The 22,766-nt window shown below is 36.9% G+C and overlaps 1 protein-coding gene across 4 annotated transcripts in view; it reads right to left on the reverse strand.

The window, feature by feature from the left end:
• PIBF1 (progesterone immunomodulatory binding factor 1) overlaps positions 1 to 22,766 on the reverse strand; it is a 203,488-nt gene that overhangs the window by 49,836 nt on the left and 130,886 nt on the right. For 3 of the 4 annotated variants that reach the window (XM_040487375.1, XM_040487376.1, XM_040487377.1), the window contains exon 14: positions 14,969 to 15,071. In XM_040487375.1, the coding sequence (XP_040343309.1) occupies positions 14,969 to 15,071 (103 nt within the window). Of the gene's footprint in view, positions 1 to 13,678; positions 13,955 to 14,968; positions 15,072 to 22,766 lie in introns of those variants that run through there. The other variant, XM_040487378.1, reaches the window with a different exon arrangement.

Consider the following 22,766-nt stretch of genomic DNA (forward strand, 5'->3'; position numbering starts at 1 on the left):
TGCAGTTTTACCACCATTACTTCACAAAATTACTTATATTGTCATTACAAAATCTTACCATGTTGTGTTAAAATTCATTTGGATGGTTCATTCTGAGTATTTCCACATAAACAAAACAAGCATTATTTATTCCAATTGGGAAATTACTATTTCTTTAAAATGGCGTTTATTAATAAAAATACTGATTTTACCAATACTATTGCCATTAGCAGAAAAATAAATGAAACATAGAATTAAAAAGCCCATCTGCATTTATTGAGTGATTTTTTTAAAAAGTTTAGTTTATTTATTTTGGGGGGGGCAGACAGAGAGAGAGAGGGGGAGAGAGAGAGAGAGAGAAAGAGAGAGAGAGAGAGATAGCCAGATAGATAGCCGGGGAGGGGCAGAGAGAGAGGGAGAGAAAGAATCCCAGCCAGGTTCCGCACCATCAGCGTGGAGCCTGACTCAGGGCTCAAACCCACGAACAGTGAGATGGTGACCTGAGCCCAAACCAAGAGTCGGAAGCTTAACTGACTGAGCCACCCAGGCTCCCGAGAAAAAACTCTAGTGTTTCCAATAAAAGTTGATGATACTACCGATTCCATGTAACTAAAATATTTTTTTTCATGATGGTGGTGGTGGAGCTGGTATTTACGCTGCTCTGGTTCCATATGTGACATAAAGCATATGATTGAGTCTCTGACACTTAAAAAGAAACTAAAGTTTTCTTTCTAATTAGCAGGTCTGATTTCTCCCTCATCCTCTGTGCCTCTTGGTTGGTACCTCTAATCTGCTTCAGGTTCATTCTAGCATCCCCCACTTCTCTTATTTACTTTGACCCATCAAAACCAGAAGTTGTTCCTTCAACAAAGATCTACTTACTACTTACTAGAAACAGGCACTGTGCTGCTAAGCAGCTCAGACCAATAAAAAAGAATCCTTCCTCTTAAGAAGCACACAGACAGTTATGTCAACAACATCTCTATCTAAATATATCTTGGTATATATGGTATCATGGGGAGACATAAGTCATTTTTGCCTGGAGTTCAAAAAAGGCTTAATAGAGTAGGTGACACTTAATACTGAAAGACAAGCACCTGCGATGCAGACATGGGTACACTGGGCAAAGAGACTGGAGTGTGCAAAAAGCACAGAGGCATGAAAGAGCGCAGAGTGCTTGGAGAATTCAAGTAAAGCACAAGAAGTTACAAACGTGGGGAGAAACACAAGTAATTGTATACAGAAGCATGGCTGTGTGTGTGCATGCGTGCGTGTGTGGCATAATATACGATGAAACTGGGTATGTAGGCAGGGGTAGCACAATGGGAGGTCTTATATATTGTTATTCTTAGTGAACAGAGACAAGACTAACTGTGGGAGAAACAAAAACAGATTTTTATTTAGAAAGAGCATTTTGGCCAACAGGGTAGAGGACTAAACAGAGGTAATGCCAATCTATTGGATGGTTCCAACCATTAGGATGGTTCCTAATTTAATTCAGATGATAGATAAGAGGTTGTACCAAGTCAGTAGCACTAAAACAGGAGATTGAGTAGAGATGTTCAGAAGGTGGTATGAAAAGAACAGGGAGAACCCGTTACTTGCTGAACACTCCTTTTGCATTCTTTCAATTCTGGTAATATCTATGCTGACTGCATAAATCTCTAACTTATTAAAAAAAGGCTACAATGAAGAGATATTGTAGCTGGTAGCTGAAGCCATGAAACACAGAGAACAGTGCCAAGACAGATGTCTGGGCTGTCCACATTTATGGAACAATCAGAAAAAAGTAAACAATGGAGACTGAGAAGTAGGAAGGTAACAGTGGTGGCAGCAGGAGCAAGAGACATGTTACTTGGGGTAGGAGGGGTTGCAAGTGAAGACTGGGGAGAGGGGAGGTAGAAGATGAGGACGAGAAGTAGGTTAGGATCAAACTGGCTTTCTTTGCCATGCTAAAGAATATGGACACTGTCTGGTAGGCAAGGGACCTTTTAAAATGAAATCACGATCCATAGTATGGAGGACAGTTCTGGGTAGAAGAAAGAATTTTGATGGACTGATAAACTTTACTTGCTAAATTAAAAAAAATTCAGGCAGTGTATTTATGTTTTAAGCCTTGTATTTATAATTTTTAAAAAATGCTTACTTATTTTTGAGAGAGAGAGAGAGAGAGGAGGAGGAGGAGGGGAGGAGGAGGAGGAGGAGGAGGAGGAGGAGGAGGAGGAGGAGGAAGAGCAGCACGATTGTGGGAGGGGCAGAGACAGAGGGGGAGACACAGAATCCAAAGCAGGCTCCAGGTTCTGAGCTGTCAGCACAGAGCCCCACACGGGGCTCAAACCCACTAGCCGTGAGATCATGACCTGAGCTAAAGTCAGATGCTTGACCGACTGAGCCACCCAGGCGCCCCTAAGCCTTGTATTTCTAATGGTGAAATAAAAGCACTGTTCTTTATTAAAAGAATTTTTAGGTATCAACAAACTTTCAGGAAAACACTTTGGGAGGCAAAGGGAACCCATAAATCATACTATTTTTCATCTTTTCTATGAAAGTGGAAGCCTCTTACAATCGCTGTTCATCAAGTCTGCACATGCAAATTTGATCTTAGCTATTTATACTTTGAATTCAGTTGAGTTCTGAGTATGGCTAATCTGTCATAGGCTGAGTTTAACTGCCATTTAAAATGCCTTCAATACGATTCCGATGTGATTTGGCACATTCAGCACAAAGTTTATGTTAGAAGAAGAAAAGGATAGAAACTGTATGTAATATATGATAAGAGACACTGCTCAAAGTCTAAAAGAATGTGTGCTTAAAATTAAAAAAACATTAGAGCGATAATAAAGCATTGTATTGCAGTTTCATTGGAAGTATCTCCTGCTCTTACTCCTTGGTGGTACATAAAATAGTGCATTTTTTCCTCACATCAACAAAGGCTTAGAGATACGGAAGGGAAGATTGGCTTTGAAGTTTAAAGAGATTTGGTGGTGTGGCTGGCAGGTGTGTCTCCCCCTTTAGAATACGAAGGTGGAGTTGTAGGACCTGTGTGCTACAGACTCCTTCCTAGACACTGGGTACACTGGGGGTGCTGAGAGAACACTCTCAGCAGTTGTTAGGTGATTCAAAGGACAAAAGCACATGTTTTACTCATTTAGATACTTATACTACGTTTGTAGAAATCATATATCCCAATATCGCTGGTATAGAGAACATTCGGGCAAGTATTTCAAGGACTCCATCAAACAGAAACTCCTGTCCCATCTTTTTTCCTTGCCTGAGCATGTATTAGACACCCTTTCTGTTGCCTTTTATCAGTCCTAAAACTTTCAAATGCGTATGTTAGGTTTTTTAGAGGTTTCTGAATTTTTCCTTTGTCTGATATTCTAGAACAATTTCATAGTCTTCTAAATACTTGCTCTTGATAATGAAATGGAAGGAGATGAAGAAGAAAGGGAGTGGAGAAGGGAATACCACATGCACATAAGTAATTTAAGCTAAAAAGAGGGAACGTACACTCAAAAGATCGCTTTCATCCATCTAGAATTTGAGTGGCCCTCCACTGTGATTATCATCAATGATGAATGATTTCTTTTGGTTTTTACCATTCCAAATATCTCTATGCATATATTAAAGCATATATATATATATATATATATATATATATATATATATATATGTATCCATATATATTTCCTTGGCAACAAAATTTTGGGTACAAAGAATATTGCTGGAATATAATCTGTTTATAAATACTGTTTATAGATGTATTTTAAAAAGTAGAATTTTGCCTCTTATTTTCATCTTTAGAAATCTATGTAAGTTTGGTAGATAAGGTATGTGAATGATCTATCTAATGCATCAATATTTACTTTATACCTGCTATGATTCAGATATTGTTGATCGCCAAATCTATCCCTTAAAAAATTCCATGTGAGTTAGAATAAATTCAAGCAATTCAAAAATGCATAAGGTATAAATTGGTCATTCCGTACTTCTCAACTCCCAATCTCAGAGGTAAGCACAGTTTAATGTTTGAGAGACAAATACGGATGGTCCTGGAGGCTCATTTCCTATTCTACTAGAATAGGCTAAAAGAGATAATAACCCCCAAAAGCTCCCTCCCACTCCGATTATTACTTAGGCAATTAGATGTTCCCTAACCTTCTCTTTAGGTGTGTACAATGTTCTGGTGTGGAGCCCCTCTATCAGGTCACTTTCTGTGGTGCATCCAGACTACCCACAACAGGCCTAAGCACACTTTTCTGTGAGAAGAGAACTTGGGGATGGTATATGCTCTGTGAATTCTTTCCCTGTGAGTTTACTCTGATAAAATGTTTTAATATTCATACAGCAGGACTAGTTGTATTTGTGTGCCCTTGGCATGACAGGTGTATATTATGTGAGCTCTTCCTTTTTCTCTACGCTTAGAAACACAATTTCACACCCTAGACACACACACACACACACACACACACACACTCAAAGGCCAAGCAGAGAAATACAATACAAATTATTCTGCAATTTTCCTTTTTGGAAAAAATTTATTAATATACATTATGAACATCTTTTAAAGTTAGTACACAGAGTTCTACTTTATTCTACCCAGGCATCTTAAAAATCTCTCTTAAATGTAGCAATCTAAAGCTCTGTAACAAATTACCTGGATTTTACTCAATGGCTTCTATGTAAAGAATTCCAGGTAACTGAACCTTGGCATTTGGTCACTTGAGATTGTGCAGATTCCATTTCCTAGACAACTTTTCTAAAATAAGTTAGTTATAACAGATGAATCTCTAAGTGCTTATTCTAGAAGACAAGGCCTTTGTGAACAAGACTGTACATGTTAAGATGTACATGTACTCTTTTGTTATCTGTGGTGGAGTATAGTGGGAGTCTGATAAATATTTACTAAGTATTTATCTAAAAAATCTAAAAAGATTAAGTAAGAGCAAGTGCCAAGAGTCAAGAGAGCTGAGGCTTAACAAGTCTGATGGTAATGTGGCATGCTTTATGATTTAGCTTAGATCTTCTTCCCCACATCGACCCTCCCTTTTTCCCCTTCTTCTCTTTTAAAAATTGAGATATATTGACATACAGTATTATGTTAGTTTTAGGTGTACAATGTAAGGATTTGACGCTTGCACACACTGTGAAATGATCATCACAATAAGTCCAGTCACCATCTGTTACCAAAAAAAATTACAAAAATTTTTTTAATTAAAAATTTTCTGTGTGTGTGATGAGGATTTTCAAGAATCACTCTCTTGGCAACCTTCAAATATGCATGACAACAGCACTGACTCTAGTCACCACGTTGCACACCACATTGCCATGACCTATTCTTTTTGTAACTAGCAGTCTGTATCTTCTCCCTCCCACTGCCAACCAACACTCTTTTCCATATCCAAGAGTTTGGTTTGTTCATTTGTTTTGGTTTTTAGATTCCACATATAAATGAGATCATATAGTATTTGTCTTTCTCTGTCTGACTTATTCACTTAGCATAATACCCTCTAGTTCCATCAATGTTGTTGCAAATGGCAAGATTTCATTCTTCTTTATGGCTGAATTGTATCCCATTGTATATAGACCACATCTTTATCCATTCGTCCGTTGATCAATGCTTAGGTTGTTTCTGTATCTTGGCTATTGTAAATAATGCTACAATAAATATTGTACCTCTTTTCGAATTAGTGTTTTCATGAATTCAGAATATTCTGAATAAATATCCAGATGTAGAATTGCTGGATCATATGGTGGTTCTATTTTTCATACTTTGAAGAACCTCCATACTGTTTTCCATAGTGGCTGTACCAATTTACACTCCTACCAACAGTGAATGAGGGTTTCCTTTTTTCCACACCCTGCCAACACTTGTTGTTTCTTGTCTTTTTGATTCTAGCCATTCTGACAGGTGTGAGGTGATATCTCATTGTGGTTTCTATTTGCATTTCCCTGATGATTTGTGATGTTGAGCATCTTTTCATGTGCCAATAGGCTAGCTGTATGTCTTCTTTGGAAAAGTGTCTATTCATATCCTCTGCTTACTTTTTAAAAAAAAACACTTATTTATTTTTGAGGGGGGGAGGGGTGGAAAAAGAGGAAGACAGAGGATCTGAAGCAGGCTCTCCACTGTGAGCAGAGAACCCAATGTGGGGCTTGAACTCATGAACTGTGAGATCATGACCTAAGCTGAATCAAGAGTTGGCTGTTTAACCAACTGAGCCACCCAGGCTCCCCTATTTTTTTTTCCTTTGCCCATTTTCTTTTTTAAATTGGATTTTCTTTGGTGTTCAGTTGTAGGAATTCTTTATATATTTTGGATATTAACCTCTTATTGGATATATGATTTCTAAATATTTTCTCTCATTCAGTAGGCTGCCTTTCCATTTTGTTGATGGTTTTCTTTGCTGTGCAGAAGCTTTTTGTTTGATGTAGTCCCATTTGTTTATTTTTGCTCTTGGAGTAGGATCCAGAAAAACAACACCAAGACTGATATCAAGGAGATTACCGCCTATGAACACTCCATTCTTATTTAACCCAGTTGGTGGTTTCTTGAAAATTAGGTGATATACATATATACAAAAAAGAAGGCCAATAATTTTTTCTCTTTTACACTGAACGAACTAATGGAACAACAGTCTGAAGACACTGTACATCAAACAATGAAGAACAGTGAACCCTGAGATATAGGAAACAAACAAGTTGAGTGTAACCCTACAGTTGCCCCAGTTCACTCTACGGAAAGAGTTTCCAGGCAGTAGTTAAGGAAGAGGGAATCAAAGCAGAGCCTGCCAAACTCCCTAAGTTAAGGATCTGCTGCTAGATGTAGACACCAAGTTGGCTACAGTTCCTATGGCAGAGTGCTGAAGAAAAGAGAGCTGTACAAAGACAGAACTCTGAAAATGTACACACATTCACCCTTGAGTATGCACCTGGGCATTGAGTAGTGCATGTGTGTAAAGAAAATACCAGAGACTGAGATAGAACCACTGAAAAGATTACAAAGAACAATTTCTGAAGACCATATGGGCCAGGAATTTACTTATTCCCACTATCCAAAGTAGGAAACTTATTAATTCATAGGACGTGGGGTAGATTATTCAAAAGACTTTGGTCTCAGTAGTGGAGGGGACAAAAAAAATAGCCTGAGGATCAATGCTTCTTTGCTTATAAAAGCTTAAAAGCAAGACTTAAAAGGGCCAAATCTTTCCCAAGAAACTTAACCATGTTGGGGAACAAAGCTAACACACACTTACAGGAATCCAAAAATATTTAGCAGTAAGGTAACATTCACATTTGTTATCCAGTGAAAAATTAGTAAGCATGCAAAAACACAGGATAATATGACACATATGAGACAGATCAATGTAACTGAAACTAACCAAGAAGTGGCAGCCACCATAATAGAATCAGTAGACAAGAATATCAAAATAGTGATTGAAACTGTATTTCCTATGCTGAAGAAAATAAAGTCTGAAAAGGTTAAGTAGACCTGGAAGATACAAAAGAGAACTAGAAATGAAAACTGCAATATCTGGGATGTAAAACACTAGAATGGATTAAAAGCAGATTTTACACTGAAGAAATGACTAGTGGACTTGACATACTAAGAGAAATTATGCAAAAGGAAAGGCAGAAAACGATGGAAAACAATGAAGAGAAGAGCATCTGTTCTGTTGTAGGACAACTTCAAGTGGTATAAATACATGTCTAATGGAGTGTCCAAAGGAAACAGAGGGTAAGGTAGAAAAATATATGAAGACATATGACTGAAACATTTCCAAATCTGATGATCACACATATATAAGACGTCTGATAAAGCCCAAGCAGAGGAAACACAAAGAAAATCACAACAACCACATCGTAAATTGCTTAAGGCTAGTGAAAAAAAGAAAATCTTAAAAAATTCTAGAGACATTAGATACATTACCTAGAGAGACACAAAGATAAAGACAGCGTATTTCTTGGCAGAAACAATGCAAACCAGAAGAGAATGGAGCAACATCTTTCAAGTACTGAAAAAGAGACAGAGGAAAAAAGAACCAATCTGGACTTTTTTACCCTGGGAAAATTATCTTTGTAAAACAAAAATGAACTCAGCAATTCCACTCCTAGGTGTTTACTCCACAGATTTAAAACAGGTAGACATACATAATGCTTGTAGTTGAATATTTATAGCAACACTATTCACAATAGTCAAAAGGTGGAAATAACCCAAATGTTCATCAATGGATGAATGCATAAACAACATATGATGCATCTGTACAATGGGATATTATTTAGTCATAAAAAGGAATTAAGTACTGATAGATGATACAAGATGAATGAATCTTGAAAACATTATGCTAAATGAAAGCAGCCAGATAAAAAAAAAGCCACATATTGCACGATTCCATTTATAGAAGGGTGTAGAACAGGCAAATCCATAGACAGAAAGCACAGAGTGGTTGCCAGGGTTGTGGGGGGAGGGGAGAATAGGGAGTGACTGCTTAATGGGTACAGAATTTCTGTCTGGGTAATGAAAATGTTCTGTAACTAGATAGCAGTGATAGTGCAATGCTGTAAACACACCAAAAGCCACTGAATTGTACAGTTTTTATGTGTGAATTTTATTGTCATAAAAGAGTGAACCCTTAAATGTATACTTCCGGGGTTTTTTGCCTTAGTAAACATAACTGTCAGAAATACATTTTAATCTTAAATTCTGTTAAAAATAGTAAGACATATAAAAACAAGAAACAACAAAAAGAGGTGAAATAACTTTCTGCAACATACAGAAGCAGAAAGACTTCATTACCAGCAGACTTGTTCTATAGGTACTGTGAAAAGAAGTACATCAACCAGAAGCAATATAATACCAAATGGAAATTTGGATCTACACAAGGGAATAAAGAACACCAGGTATGGTAACTATTTGGTTAAATATAGTATCTTTTCCTCATATTATAGCTCTTCAAAAAATTGTCAATTGCTTAAAGAAAAATAATAGCAATGTTGTGTGCAGTTTCTACATGTATAAGTAAAATATATGACAACAGGAGCACAAAAGCTGGGCGGGGGGACAAATGGAACTATACTATTTTAAGGCTTTTAAACTATACATGATGTAGTAAATGAAATGAGATGATGTTAAAGATATATACTATAGGGGCGCCTGGGTGGCGCAGTCGGTTAAGCGTCCGACTTCAGCCAGGTCACGATCTCGCGGTCCGGGAGTTCGAGCCCCGCGTCAGGCTCTGGGCTGATGGCTCAGAGCCTGGAGCCTGTTTCCAATTCTGTGTCTCCCTCTCTCTCTGCCCCTCCCCCGTTCATGCTCTGTCTCTCTCTGTCCCAAAAATAAATAAACGTTGAAAAAAAAAAAAAAAAGATATATACTATAAAGAAAGTACTGTAATAATAGAGTTCAAGTCAATAAACCAATAATGAGATCATATAAAATGATAAAAATATTCAGCTAATCCAAAAGAAGGCAGGGAAAAATAAAAGGACAAGGGAAGAAAGAATAGATGGGATGAATAAAAAACAAATAGCAAGATGACAGACTTATCAAGAGACACATCAAATGTAAATGTTCTAAAAATTCCAATTACTTATTTTGTTAGAATGGATAAAAAAAAAACTAAGATCTATCTACATATGATGCTTATAAGACAATTATAAAGACATAAAGAAGTTAAAAGTAGAAGAATGGAAAAACATAATACAACATTAAGATTAGTCAAGGGGCGCCCGGTCTCATGGTTCATGAGTTTGAACCCTGCATCAGGTTCTGTGCTGAAGTGTGGAGCCTACTTGGTATTCACTCTCTCACCTTTTCTCTGCCCTCCCTCACTTGTTCTTTCTCTCTCTCAAAAATAAATAAAACAACTTAAAAAAAAAAAGACTAGTCAAAAGATGTGAAACTTTTACACTAAAGAATAAAAATGGCAGGATATGGCCAATTAATAGGATAGAATTTCAATATTATTAAGATGTCAATTTTCCCCATTTGATCTGTAGATTCAATGCAATCCCAATCAAAATCAAACCCAGCTTTTTCTTTTTTTCTTTGTAGAAATGATTACAGAATTCATATGGAAATGCAAAGGATACAGAATAGCTGAAAATCTCTGAAATGAACAGAATTAGAGGACCAATGCTATCTAATTTCAAGACATTATAAAGCTTCAGAAATCAAGAGAGTGTGGTCTGGGCATAAAGACAGGCAAATTAGATAACTGGAAACAGAGAGTCTAGAAACAAACTCACACATTTATGACTAATATCCAACAAGGTCTTTTCAGCAAATGATGTGAGAACAATTTGATTTCAATGTGCAAATAAGTGAATTTCAATCTATACTTTGCAAACAATACAAAAATAAACTAAAAATGGATTACAGACTTAAAACTACGAAACACCATGACAAAAACCCTGTGACCTTGGGTTAGGCAAAGATATTTTAGACACAACACTAAAAACAAAGTCCATAAAAGCACGAACTGATGAACTGGATTTGACAAAAGCTGCTCTTTAAACATGTTTAAGAGATGGAAAAACAAGCCACAGAGTGGGAGAAAATATTTGCAAATCACATATCTGATAAGGGAATTGTATCTAAAAATCAATAAATAATACTCAAAACTCAATAATAAGAAAACAATGTGATAAAATGGGCAAAACATTTGAAGACACTTCTCCCAGTGAGAGCAGAGGGCAAAGAGCATCTGAAAAGATGGTCACTGTCGTGAGTCATTAGGGAAAATGCAAATTAAAACCATAATGAGAGACCATGACACACCCATTGGAATTGCTAAAATTAAAAACAGGGACTGTATCAAGTCTTTGCAAGGATGTAGAAGAATAAGTACTTTCCCATGCAGCTGGTGGAAATGTAAAATGGTACAAATATTTGTAAACCAGTTTGGTAGTTTCTTAAAACATTAAGCAGACCCCTAGCCACATGATCCACCTAATCCACTCCCAGGTCTTTACCCAAAAGAAACAAAAGCATACGTTCATGGAAAGACTGTACATGGATATCCATATATGCATTGTTTGTCACAGGTGAAAACAGCAAACTACCTGAATGCCCATCAACAGGTGAATGAATGCACAACTGTGGTATACCCATAAATGGAATGTTCCTCAGCAATGAAAAGGGCTATGGGTGAATCTTGAAACGATTAGGCAGAGTGAAACAAGTCAGACCAAAAAACTGTGTGTGTATATAATATATACACATTTTATGACTGTATTTATATAAAATATCAAAAACATGGTCAATCTATGGTGACAGAATGCAAGTCAGTGGTTGCCTGAGGACCATCTTGGGGATAGGGAATTTTGGGAGAGATTCCTAAGGGGCACAAGGAAACATCTGGGGTGATGTATGTGTTCATTATCCACATTTTGGTGATTCCACAGGTATACATGTGTCAAAGTTATTATATTGTACACTTTAAGTATGTGCAGCTTAGTGTTTGCCAATTATACCTCAATAAAGCCACTATAAAAGGAATATTTGTTTTCATTTTGACTATTTTTTAGCATTCTCATGTTGGCAATTCATTTATGTTTAATCTCAGACATATTCTCAATAACATATTTAACAATGGTAATTCTAGCTTTAGTTATTTGTTTTATCTGTGTATTATCCTCAAAATTCCAAGCTAGTTTTAATATTTAAACTGTTTAAAAGAATACAGATCCTGAGAGAATTTCCTTCTCTATTTTTTTCACCATGTATCATGAATAGTCAGTTGTTATACTGACTGTACTAAATACTATCATCTTTCAGCTAATTAGTTTATATATTTTCAATTTAAGCAGTATAATTTTTGTGAGGCAAAAACCAGTTAAATCAACAGAATATTTCAAATTATAATACTTTATTTTCAATCTTAAGGGAAAAGTTATATACTATGGTAGCCATAAAATTTTTAAGATACGGTTACTGATTCTTTCTCCCAATGTCTTATGAAAAATTTTCAAACATACATAAAAGTACAGAATTGAATAATAGATCCACATATAATCTTCCCCCAGCTCCAAACATGATCGAGATTTTGAGATTCTCCTTTGATTTATGAGCCCTTCCCCCACTTTTTACAGGGTATTTAAAAGCAAATTCTAGGTATCATACCATTTTCTATCACATGTATTTCAGTATTTAAATCTTTTTCTCAATATAAGCCAACAGCTTACCTTAAATGGGGGCGCCTGGGTGGCTCAGTCCGTTGAGTGCCTGACTTTGGCTCAGGTCATGATCTCACAGTTTGTGGGTTCGAACCCCACACTGGGCTCTGTGCTGACAGCTCAGAGCCGGGAGCCTGTTTCAGATTCTGTGTCTCCCTCTCTCTGACCCTCCCCCACTCGCACTCTGTCTCCCTCTGTCTCAAAAATAAATAAACATTAAAAAAAAAGTGTCTGACTCTTGATTTTGGCTCAGGTCATGATCTCAGTTTGCGAGATTGCCCACGTTGGGCACTGTGCTGACAGCGCAGAGCCTGCTTGGGATTCTCTATCTCCCTCTCCCTCTCTCAAAATAAATAAACTTAAAAAACAATTCCTATTTCAATGAACTGAAGTGTTCAGGAAGGTAGTTTTATTTATTTATTTTAAGGTAATATTATGACGTGCATATATGTACCTATACAAGTATGGACAAGTTTAATTTTTTTTAGAAATATGTTTGATAGGTTATTCTGAAATTAAAACAAACATGAGTGATGTATAATGTATTAGCAAACAGAAATTTCTTTAACCTCTCATTGGCTTCTGTAATCATTTATTTATCCTTTCATGGTGTAGTGGTGCTGGCTTACAGTAGTTTCTGACAGCTGACTAGTAAATTTTCAGGAATTTTGTGAGCTGAATGTTAATACATCTAATATTAAAAACTTTAAATTTACAATAAAATCAATTTTATTTTATTTTTAAAATCAAGACATGTTTTTCTTAAATGTTTATTTATTTTTGAGAAAGACAGACAGTGTGAGCAGGGGAGAGGCAGACAGGGGGAGACTGAGGTTCCAAAGCAGGCTCCATGCCAACAGCAGTGAGCCCGATATGGGGCTTGAACTCATGAATCATAAGATCACAACCTGAGCTGAAGTTTGATGCTCAACCAACTGAGCCACCCAGGTGCCCCAATAAAATCAATTTTATTTAAAAAAAATTTTTTTTTCAAGTTTTTATATATTTTTGAAGGAGAGAGAGAGACAGAGCATGAGCGGGGGAGGAGCAGAGGGACACACAGAATCAGAAGCAGGCTCCAGGCTCTAAGCTGTCAGCACAGAGTCTGATGTGGGGCTGGAACTCAAGAACCATGAGATCATGACCTGAGCTGAAGCCGGACGCTCAACCAACTGAGCTACCCAGGCGCCCCAGTAAAATCAATTTTATTAAAAAAAGGGAACAAATTTTCTTTTTTTTTTTTCAACGTTTTTTACTTATTTTTGGGACAGAGAAAGGCAGAGCATGAATGGGGGAGGGGCAGAGAGAGAGGGAGACACAGAATCAGAAACAGGCTCCAGGCTCTGAGCCATCAGCCCAGAGCCCGACGCAGGGCTCGAACCCACGGACCGCGAGATCGTGACGTGGCTGAAGTCGGACGCTTAACCGACTGTGCCACCCAGGTGCCCCAAGGGAACAAATTTTCAAAGTAATGGATTTTTAATTATTCTACTATTATCTATGCTCTTCAGTTTATCCAAGTCTATTGTATCTGTATGGTGGGGACAATATGTAACAGTGTGCTACTGAGTATCTTTATTCTGTGTGCAGTGACGTGATGTTGGCAGCTTAAAGTTAGTCGCGGTAGGAATATTTATTCCACAGACACAAGAAATGCTCCAAATCTGGCTGTGCCTCGCACTCCTGCCGGCAGAGCTGGCTGTGGCACGACACTCTTCCGTTCCAAGTGTAACTCTATGTCGGGCCCCATAGTAGGAAGTTATTTCTGGTCTTTTGGAATTTGAGCACAGAAATCCTCCTAATGTCACATTATTAAAAGTATTTTAATAGAGGGTACTATAAAGGTAAATATGAACAGGTCCTTCAGAAAACAAAGAATACATGATATGTACTGATAGTCTTTAATATACTCCTCTAAGAATCCCTTTATTATAAGATCGAAGTTTTAAATTATTAACATAAAAAACTTGTTATGCTGAAACTCAGGAAATAAAAGGAATACTAATGAGGTGACATCTTTGGTTATACTTATTTTATTACTTGAATTTCAGAAGTACAGAAAAATGTAATTAGATGTTAAGTAAAAGGATTAAAAATACCATGTACAAATATGTATCTTTTTTAGATGACATAAGGCTAAGGAAAATAAGAAATGAGTCTGAGTTTTAAAAGATACTTTGAGAACTATCATGTACCAAAGAATTTGAGAGCTTAAGAGTATACCAAGTTAAGTGTGTGTTTAATAGACAATTTTTCATCTCTTTAAAAGATGAGGTTTTAAACAGATGGCTACCAGAGGGGAAGTGGGTGGGGGGGGTGGGGGGGGAGGATGGGGGAATAGGTGAAGGGGATTAAGAGTATACTTATTTTGATGAGCACTGAGTAACGTATGAAGTGTTGAATCACTATACTGTACACTTGAAACTAAGGTAACAGTACATGTTAACCACACTGGAATTAAAATTTAAGAAAAAATTTTTAAGATGAGGTTTTATTAAAAAACTCAAAATGCCACCTAAAATCGCCAAACCCGTTTTGCCAGTTGATACTCTCAGAAATCAAAGCTCCGCCTGTCTAGTCTGCATTTATATTTAGTCTGGGCATTTAATCTCTTTTTTGATCTTAGTTTTACCATACACTGCACGATGTTTTATAAGGCTTTAACAGTAGGTTAGTTTTGTACGTTGTAACATCATTTTGTACTAGAAACAGCTTATTTGAAAACTGCTCAGAAGATAGACAAAGGAGTAACAGAGAATTAAAATGAACACTGTGATTCTTTATATATGTTTCTTTTGTTTAAGTTATTTACCTCTTGTGAAAGCTGTGTTACTTGGTCCTTTTGATGTTCCAGGTCTTTTAAAACCAGTGAGTTTTGTTTTTCTAACTGAAGCACTCTTCTTGCCAAGTGGACACTAACGGAATGAAGTAAGAAAATTAATGCCTAAAAAAGAGGAATGTTATCTAAGATATTAAAAACGTGTTTGTGTGCTTAAAAATTGACTTACCATTTCCTAGTAATTCTTAAATATTTACAGAAAAAATATGGAGTCAAATATTATCAGGTGTCAACAGTGGAAGACCAATATCCAAACAGCTCAGAATTTTGAAAGTAACATTAAAATCTACATAATAATATAACTGTGATATATTGATTACTGCAGTAATGGCTTCTAGCCCTTGCTATAAAAGTAGAGTTACATTATACTTGCTTGAAAAGCCCACAGACAGCAATTTACAGCTTTCTCCATTTTTACAAAAATTTCCCATTTACAAACAAATCAGGCAATTAGTTGAAACAATAAGCCTGCACTTTGAAAAGCTTCAGTGTTTCCCTCACACAACCTAATGCATTTTATAATACAAAAAACAACTGAATAGAGTTTCTATTGAAAGTAGAGATGAAAAAGATGCATGAAAAATGGGGAATGTCTCAGTAGTAAAAGATCACCCTTTGACTATCACATGATCACAACTTACTATACAGAGTGTAACCTTTAGTATTTAACATCACATTAAACATGAAATACCCCACTTCCACTTTTAAGACACAATTAAAAAAAAAGTTCAGTTATAAAATCATTCCTCCTAACAACTAGGGGGAAAACAAGTGGTAGAATTCTTTAAAGAACTGCTAATACTGTTGAGAAGACATGTTGCTCCAAAGACCCTGTCTGTGATTCTAAAAATTAATAATTTCTTATTTATCATATTTTCATATTCTATATGAATTAATCTACTGAATTGCAAAAGCTATGGAATCTCAGAGGCCAAGATGTTATATAATGACACGGTATAAAATATTTTCATTAATTTTTGAGACAGAGAGACAGAGCATGAGCAGGGGAGGGGCAGACAGAGAGGGAGACACAGAACCCGAAGCAGGCTCCAGGCTCCGAGCTGTCAGCACAGAACCCGACACAGGGCTCAAACTCACGAACTGTGAGATCATGACCTGAGCCAAAGTCGGACGTTCAACCGACTGAGCCACCCAGGCGCCCCTAAAATATTTTCATTTTAAAGAAAGTTATTTTATTTATATGTGGAACAGGAACAATTCCATTATATTTTTAAATATTTCCTAATCTTGGATAAAGGAATGCAGACAAAAAATTCTGAAAATAATGCTAAACATCATCCTATACATCCATTTCGAAGGCCTTGTTATTCCAAATGAAAAAGATGAGTTCTGATAAAAGTTTATACAGCAAATTGGGGAGTTTGTTTAGATATGCTCATTTCTAAATTTCTATCTTTCCAACTGGCATAAGATTTTGTCTTAATCAGCTAAAGTTAGAGGCAGAAAATACACAGTCCTTATTTTTTGACAATCATTAAAAAAATTTTTTTAACATTTATTTATTTTTGAGAGAGAGAGACAGAGTGTGAACCAGGGAAGGGCAGAGAGAGAGGGAGACACAGAATCTGAAGCAGGCTCCAGGCTCCGAGCCGTCAGCACAGAGCCTGATGCGGGACTCAAACTCACGATCATGACCTGAGCCGAAGGTGGATGCCTAACTGACTGAACCACCCAGGTGCCCTGACAATCTTTTTTTTTTTTTTTTTTTTAATAAAATACAGCTTTACTGACATATAATTTTATTGCTATGTAATTTACATATTATAAAGTCCATCCATTTAAAGTGTTCAATGGTTTTTAGTATGTTTAGAGTTATACAACTAACACTATAACCTAATTTTAGAATATTTTGATTACAAAAGAAATATTTCCCTGTTAGCATTGCTCCCCAGCCTCCTGCCAGCCCTAGGGAACCACTAATCTATTTTCTTCCTTTACAGATTTTACAGGTGTTTACGGTTTATGGCTACCCCATTTTCTATCTCCCAATCTAAAATATGCCAAGTTCTCTCAAATTTGACCCTAAAATAAGATCTCTACAAATAAGTCTTAATGCTAATTTTATGTTATGTTTACAGCTTTAATACATAAACATCAGTATTTTATATCATTAACTCTGTTTTTTACTAAGGTAATAAAAATCCTTGGAGTCATTTTCACTCATATTTTCATTTTCTTCCTCATCCTTCATAAATGTTAGGAATAAGTCTCCCACAGAAAGATGAGGGTCTTTTTGTACACAGTTAATTTCTCAGTAAATGGATGTTGAAGGTACAGACCATGTTTGTGCCATGCTCAGAATAGAACAATAACACAATCAAAGGCTACTACACAGAAAACAGTTGCGGATGACATTCAATGAAAGAAAAAAGGATGCGAGAAAATAATCAGATGCAAAGGTCACCCATTACCAACATTCTGAAGACGATAATGACTTGAAGACATCAAGTTTAATAGCAGCAAGTAGCTCATTTGGTTTGGGTGCTTTTTGGTTTGTTTGGGAATTGAATAATGCTCTTACGCAGATATGGTGTGATACCATTTATCAGTGCAAAATATCACATGATATAAAACAGTGAATTCGAGAAATTCTTGACATGCTGGTGCCTAAGCCCTAATACCAGGGCTACCTCCTTCTACTAAAAATTGCCCTGAGTTTGGTTGGGGATTCTGACTGAGGAAAATCAACTCTAAATAGAAGGGAGCTATCTTACGAGGCCTCGAAATGCTCCTAATGTGTTCTATACTGTTCTGATTACTAGCATATAGAACTATTTTATTGAGGGGTGCGTGGGTGGCTCAGTCGGTTAAGCAGCTGACTCTTGATTTGGGCTCTGGTCTTGATCTCATGGTTTGTGGGATCGAGCCCCACACTGAGTTCTGCACTGAGTGTGGAGCCTGCTTGGGATTCTCTCTCTCCCTCTCTCTCTCTCTGCTCTCCCAAGCTCACGCTCTCTTGCCGGAAGCCGAGCTATCCAACCAGCCTGACGGCAGGGCCCCGGCGGTGGACGGATCGGAACTGCAGGGCGTCCACCGACAGTGAAGCTTCTTGTACTCCCGCTTTTATGTAATTTGGCCTTAATAAAAGTAGCTGGGGAATTGTCTGTTGGGGAACTGCCCTCGACAGGCCCCCTGAGAAAAGAACCATTGGGGAAAGAAATAAGGTTCCACAAGGAAATTGTGTGGCCCTGCATTTAGCCCTTGCCACCCCCTATAAAGACTCCAGCCAAGGAGGGAACAAATGGATTTGAAAGCCCCACTCTGGTAACTAAGGAGTGTATCTATGGGCACAGGTTACTTCAACCCCTAGGCCCACTTGGCCCCCAGGACTGACTCACTCACTCTCTCTCTCTCTCTCAAGTAAATAAACATTAAAAAAAAAAAAAAAAAAGAACTATTTTATTGAGAAAAACTTTCTAAGAACTGATGCTGACAAGAATGACTGTGACTTTTACTATGAATGTTGGTATCACTTATGATACATAATATTTATAATGTAGAAGAAGACATGGTGGTATAACTGGTCTCCAATTGATGCACTGATCACATTTAAAACATTTACCTCTAAGTCACTGTAAAGACAGCAGAACACATTTCTTCACAGACATTTCAGAAATGGTACTAAGGTTCTTAGATTGCCCTAAATGACACATTTAGCCCATGGATTATGGATGTTATAGAAACAAAACAAAACAAAAACAAAAAACACAAACAAAAATATTGTGAAATCTAGGACATGCAGAAAAAACGAGAAATAAAATTTTTGATCATTATCATATTTACAATGAAACAAAAATGATCCAAAAATTAGATTTTTTTTCTTGATCATAAATATGAATGTCTGTAGAAAAGCAGGCTGAATTAGAAGAAATGTGTTTACTAACTCATTCACCAAGATATTCATGAACATTAAAAAAAAAATTTATTAAAAGCCCATAACCTATATAGGTACCAGGAATACACAGTTTCTACTTGGAGGATCTGACAGTCTCCTGAGGAAGACGGACAAATAAATTACCATAGTGTGCTAAATGATAAGAAAGGGCACACTGAGGAATGAAGACTAATAGTAATCTGGAGAGGAAGCAGAGAAATAGCATTCTGGGTAGAGAGAAAAACATAGGTAAAGGATGATGTGCAGGGAGGTGTGCTGTGGATTGATAAAATGTATGGCGCATGGTGAAGGCTGAAGCTAGAGAGACAGAGGCAGGGACATATGAAAGACCTTAAATGACAAGCTGAGTTTGGATTTTATCCTTAAGTCGGGTAGGCATAACATGATCAGATCTGCACTTGAGAGAGTTCTCTATCAATACGGTGGAGAAGGAAGAACATTTGAGCCAATCAATTATAAAGTTAAGATCACAGTCTAGACTGGTGGTCTCCAAAAGCAATTACGTACAAAACAATCCACTTAAGTGTGGGAAATTTTATTTATATTTATGTTACTATTAAGTGTCTTTAAATTTTAATTTTCTATGTAGTTTTGTATTTTAACATACATGTTATTCATAGGATAGTACATGTATATAATTTAGAGATAAATACATGTACATATATTGGTGGGTGAATGTTCAATTTTTTTTCCCCAATAGGGAGTCATATCAACAAGTTTGGAGACTGTTGGTCTAGGCCAGTTTTGTCCAACAGAAACATAATGCAAGTCCACATGTAATTTAGAAATTTTTAGTAGCCATATTTAAAATAGTACACAAGCCCTTACCTTACGTGACATAAAAAAATTAACTTAAAGTATGTCAAAGACCTAAATGTAAACACTAAAATATAAATGCTTAGAAGAAACACAGGAGTAAATCTTCCCGACTTTAGATAAAGGATTCTCAGATATGGCACCAAAAGCACAAGCAACAAAAGAAAAATTAGATAAAGTGGACTGCATCATAATTAAAAAGTTTTGTGCTTCAAAAGACACCATTAAAAAAATGAAAAGATAACCCATGAAATGGAAGAGAACATTCCAAAATACCTATCTGATAAGGGACTTGTATCTAGAAAAATAAAGAACTCTTATAACTCAACAATAAAAACACAATCCAATTATAGCAGTCACAGCAGTGCTATATGCTATAGAAAATTCTAAATAATTACATAAGTTTATCTTTGCACACCTTGTATTGCCATTTCCTCAGAAAGCATAATGACTGTGTCAAAACACATGTGCATCACGGATTTTCAGACATTTCTCTCGAAAGATTGGTATAAATTTAAGTTCTCATGAACTACAATGAAAAGTTCTCCAAGGACTAGAATTTTTATTTATTTTGTTCTCTAATGTATTCAAAATACCTTGAATAATATTTGGTACAAAGGAAGTAGGTGTTCAGTAATAAACTGTTGAATGACTGAACTTTTTAAGACCTCCTGTTTCTTCATGCCCTAGTACATGGCTCAGGTCACGATCTCGTGGTTTGTGGGTTAGAGATCCACGTCGGGCTCTGTGCTGACAGCGCCGGGGCTGGAGCCTGCTTCCGATTCTGTCTCCCTCTTTCTCTGCCCTACCCCACTAGTGCTCTCTCTCTCTCTCTCTCAAAATTAAATAAATATTAAAAAACATTAAAAAATATAAATAAAAAAATAAAAATATAAAGGCCTTTTGTAATGTCAACTGAACCAACCTTATTTTCCATTAATGTCTACACCACTTACTGTCCCATAAACATGTTTTATATATTCCTTGCACTATACGTCTGTTGGTTCCCCGTCTGGAGATGGCAGACTATTTCACTGCTTGACAGATCCAACTTTTTCTTAAAGGCTCCTTGCAAGTTCTACTTCCTCCATTTCTGATCATGCTAGTCTTCACTGATCTCTATTCCTCTGACTGACATAGTCTAGCGTACAATACAGCTCTAAATTATACATTTTTGGATGTTTCTTAATATTCTTTGACATGTGTTAATCTTTTCTTTCCCAAAAGATGCTACTTACATGAAGACAAGGTCTTATCCCCTGTGGTGTGTACTAATGAAAGCAGCACTGAATAAATCCTTCTTAATCAATTTTGCTGTAAATGCATTTTGTTTACATGAACACACTGCTAGAAACCATATTCTTAGGTTGCAGAGCTTCAATATTAAAGTATGACTAGTGCTCAGCAACTGAGCATTAAACTAGTAATAAAAACATACATAAAGTTGATAAGGGAAGGCAAATATTACAGATGCCAGTTCATTTCTTTTATACTTCAACCTCCTACATCTTTAAATGTGGCATATTGTAGTGAATGATTTAGTGTCACAGGTAGATTCTTTTTTTAAAAATATAATTTATTGTCAAATTGGCTTATAATTTTTTTTAACGTTTATTTATTATTGGGAGACAGAGAGGGACAGAGCGTGAGCAGGGGAGGGGCAGAGAGAATGGAAGACACAGAATCTGAAGCAGGTTCCAGGCTCTGCGCTTTCAGCACAGAGCCTGATGTGGGGCTTGAACTTACAAACCGTGAGATCATGATCTGAGTCAGACTCTTAACCGACTGAGCCACCCAAGTACCCCTCAAATTGGCTTATATACAACACCCAGTACTCATCCCAACAAGTGCCCTCCTCAATGTCCATTGCCCGTTTTCCCCTCTCCACACCTGCGCACCGCCCCTCCCCCCCCACCGCCAGCCATCCACCCTCAGTTTGTTCTCTGTATTTAAGAGTCTCTTGTGGTTTGCCTCCCTCCCCCTCTGTTTGTACTATTTTTTTCCTCCTTCCCTTCCCCAATGGTCTTCTGTTAAGTTTCTCAAGTTCCACATATGAGTGAAAACATATGATATCTATCCTCTGACTGACTTACTTCACTCAGAATACCTTCCAGTTCCATCTACGTTGCTGTAAATGGCATGATTTCATTCTTTCTCATTGTCAAAGTACTATTCTATTGTATATATAAACCAAATCTTCTTTACCCATTCATCAGTTGGTGGACATTTAGGCTCTTTCCAAAATTTGGCTATTGTTGAAAGCGCTGCTATAATCATTGGGGTACAGGTACCCCGATGCATTAGCACTCCTGTATCCTTTGGGTAAATTCCTAGTAGTGGTATTGCTGGGTCATAGGGTCTCCACATTGTTTTCCAGAGCGGCTGCACCAGTTTGCATTCCCACCAACAGTGCAAGAGGGTTCCCGTTTCTCCACATCCTTGCCAGCATCTGTAGTTTCCTGATTTGTTCATTTTAGCCACTCTGGCTGGTGTGAGGTGGTATCTCAGTGTGGGTTTGATTTGTATTTCTCTGAGGATGAGTATGTTGAGCATCTTTTCACGTGTCTGTTGGCCATCTGGCTGTCTTCTTTGGAAAAGTGTCTATTCATGTCTTCTGCCCATTTCTTCACTGGATTGTTTTTCAGGTGTGGAGTTTGGTAAGTTCTTTATAGATTTTGTATACTAGCCTTTTATCTGATATGTCATTTCCAAATATCTTTTCCCATTCTGTTGGTTGCCTTTTAGTTTTGTTGATTGTTTCCTTTGCAGTGCAGAAGCCTTTAATCTTGATGAGGTCCCAATAGTTCATTTTTGCTTTTAATTCCCTTGCCTTAGAGATGTGTTGAGCAAGAAATTGCTGTAGCTGAGGTTAAAGAGGTTGTTGCCTGCTTTTTCCTCTAGGTCTTTGATGGTTTCCTGTCTCACATTTAGGTCTTTCATCCATTTTGAGTTTATTTTTGTGTATGGTGTAAGAAAGTGGTCTAGTCTCATTCTTCTGCATGTTGCTGTTCAGTTCTCTAAGCACCATTTGCTAAAGAG

Source organism: Herpailurus yagouaroundi, unplaced genomic scaffold (genome assembly GCF_014898765.1).
Source record: "Herpailurus yagouaroundi ecotype Mexico unplaced genomic scaffold, PumYag 164, whole genome shotgun sequence".
In the NCBI taxonomy this organism is placed as follows: Eukaryota; Metazoa; Chordata; class Mammalia; order Carnivora; family Felidae; genus Herpailurus; species Herpailurus yagouaroundi.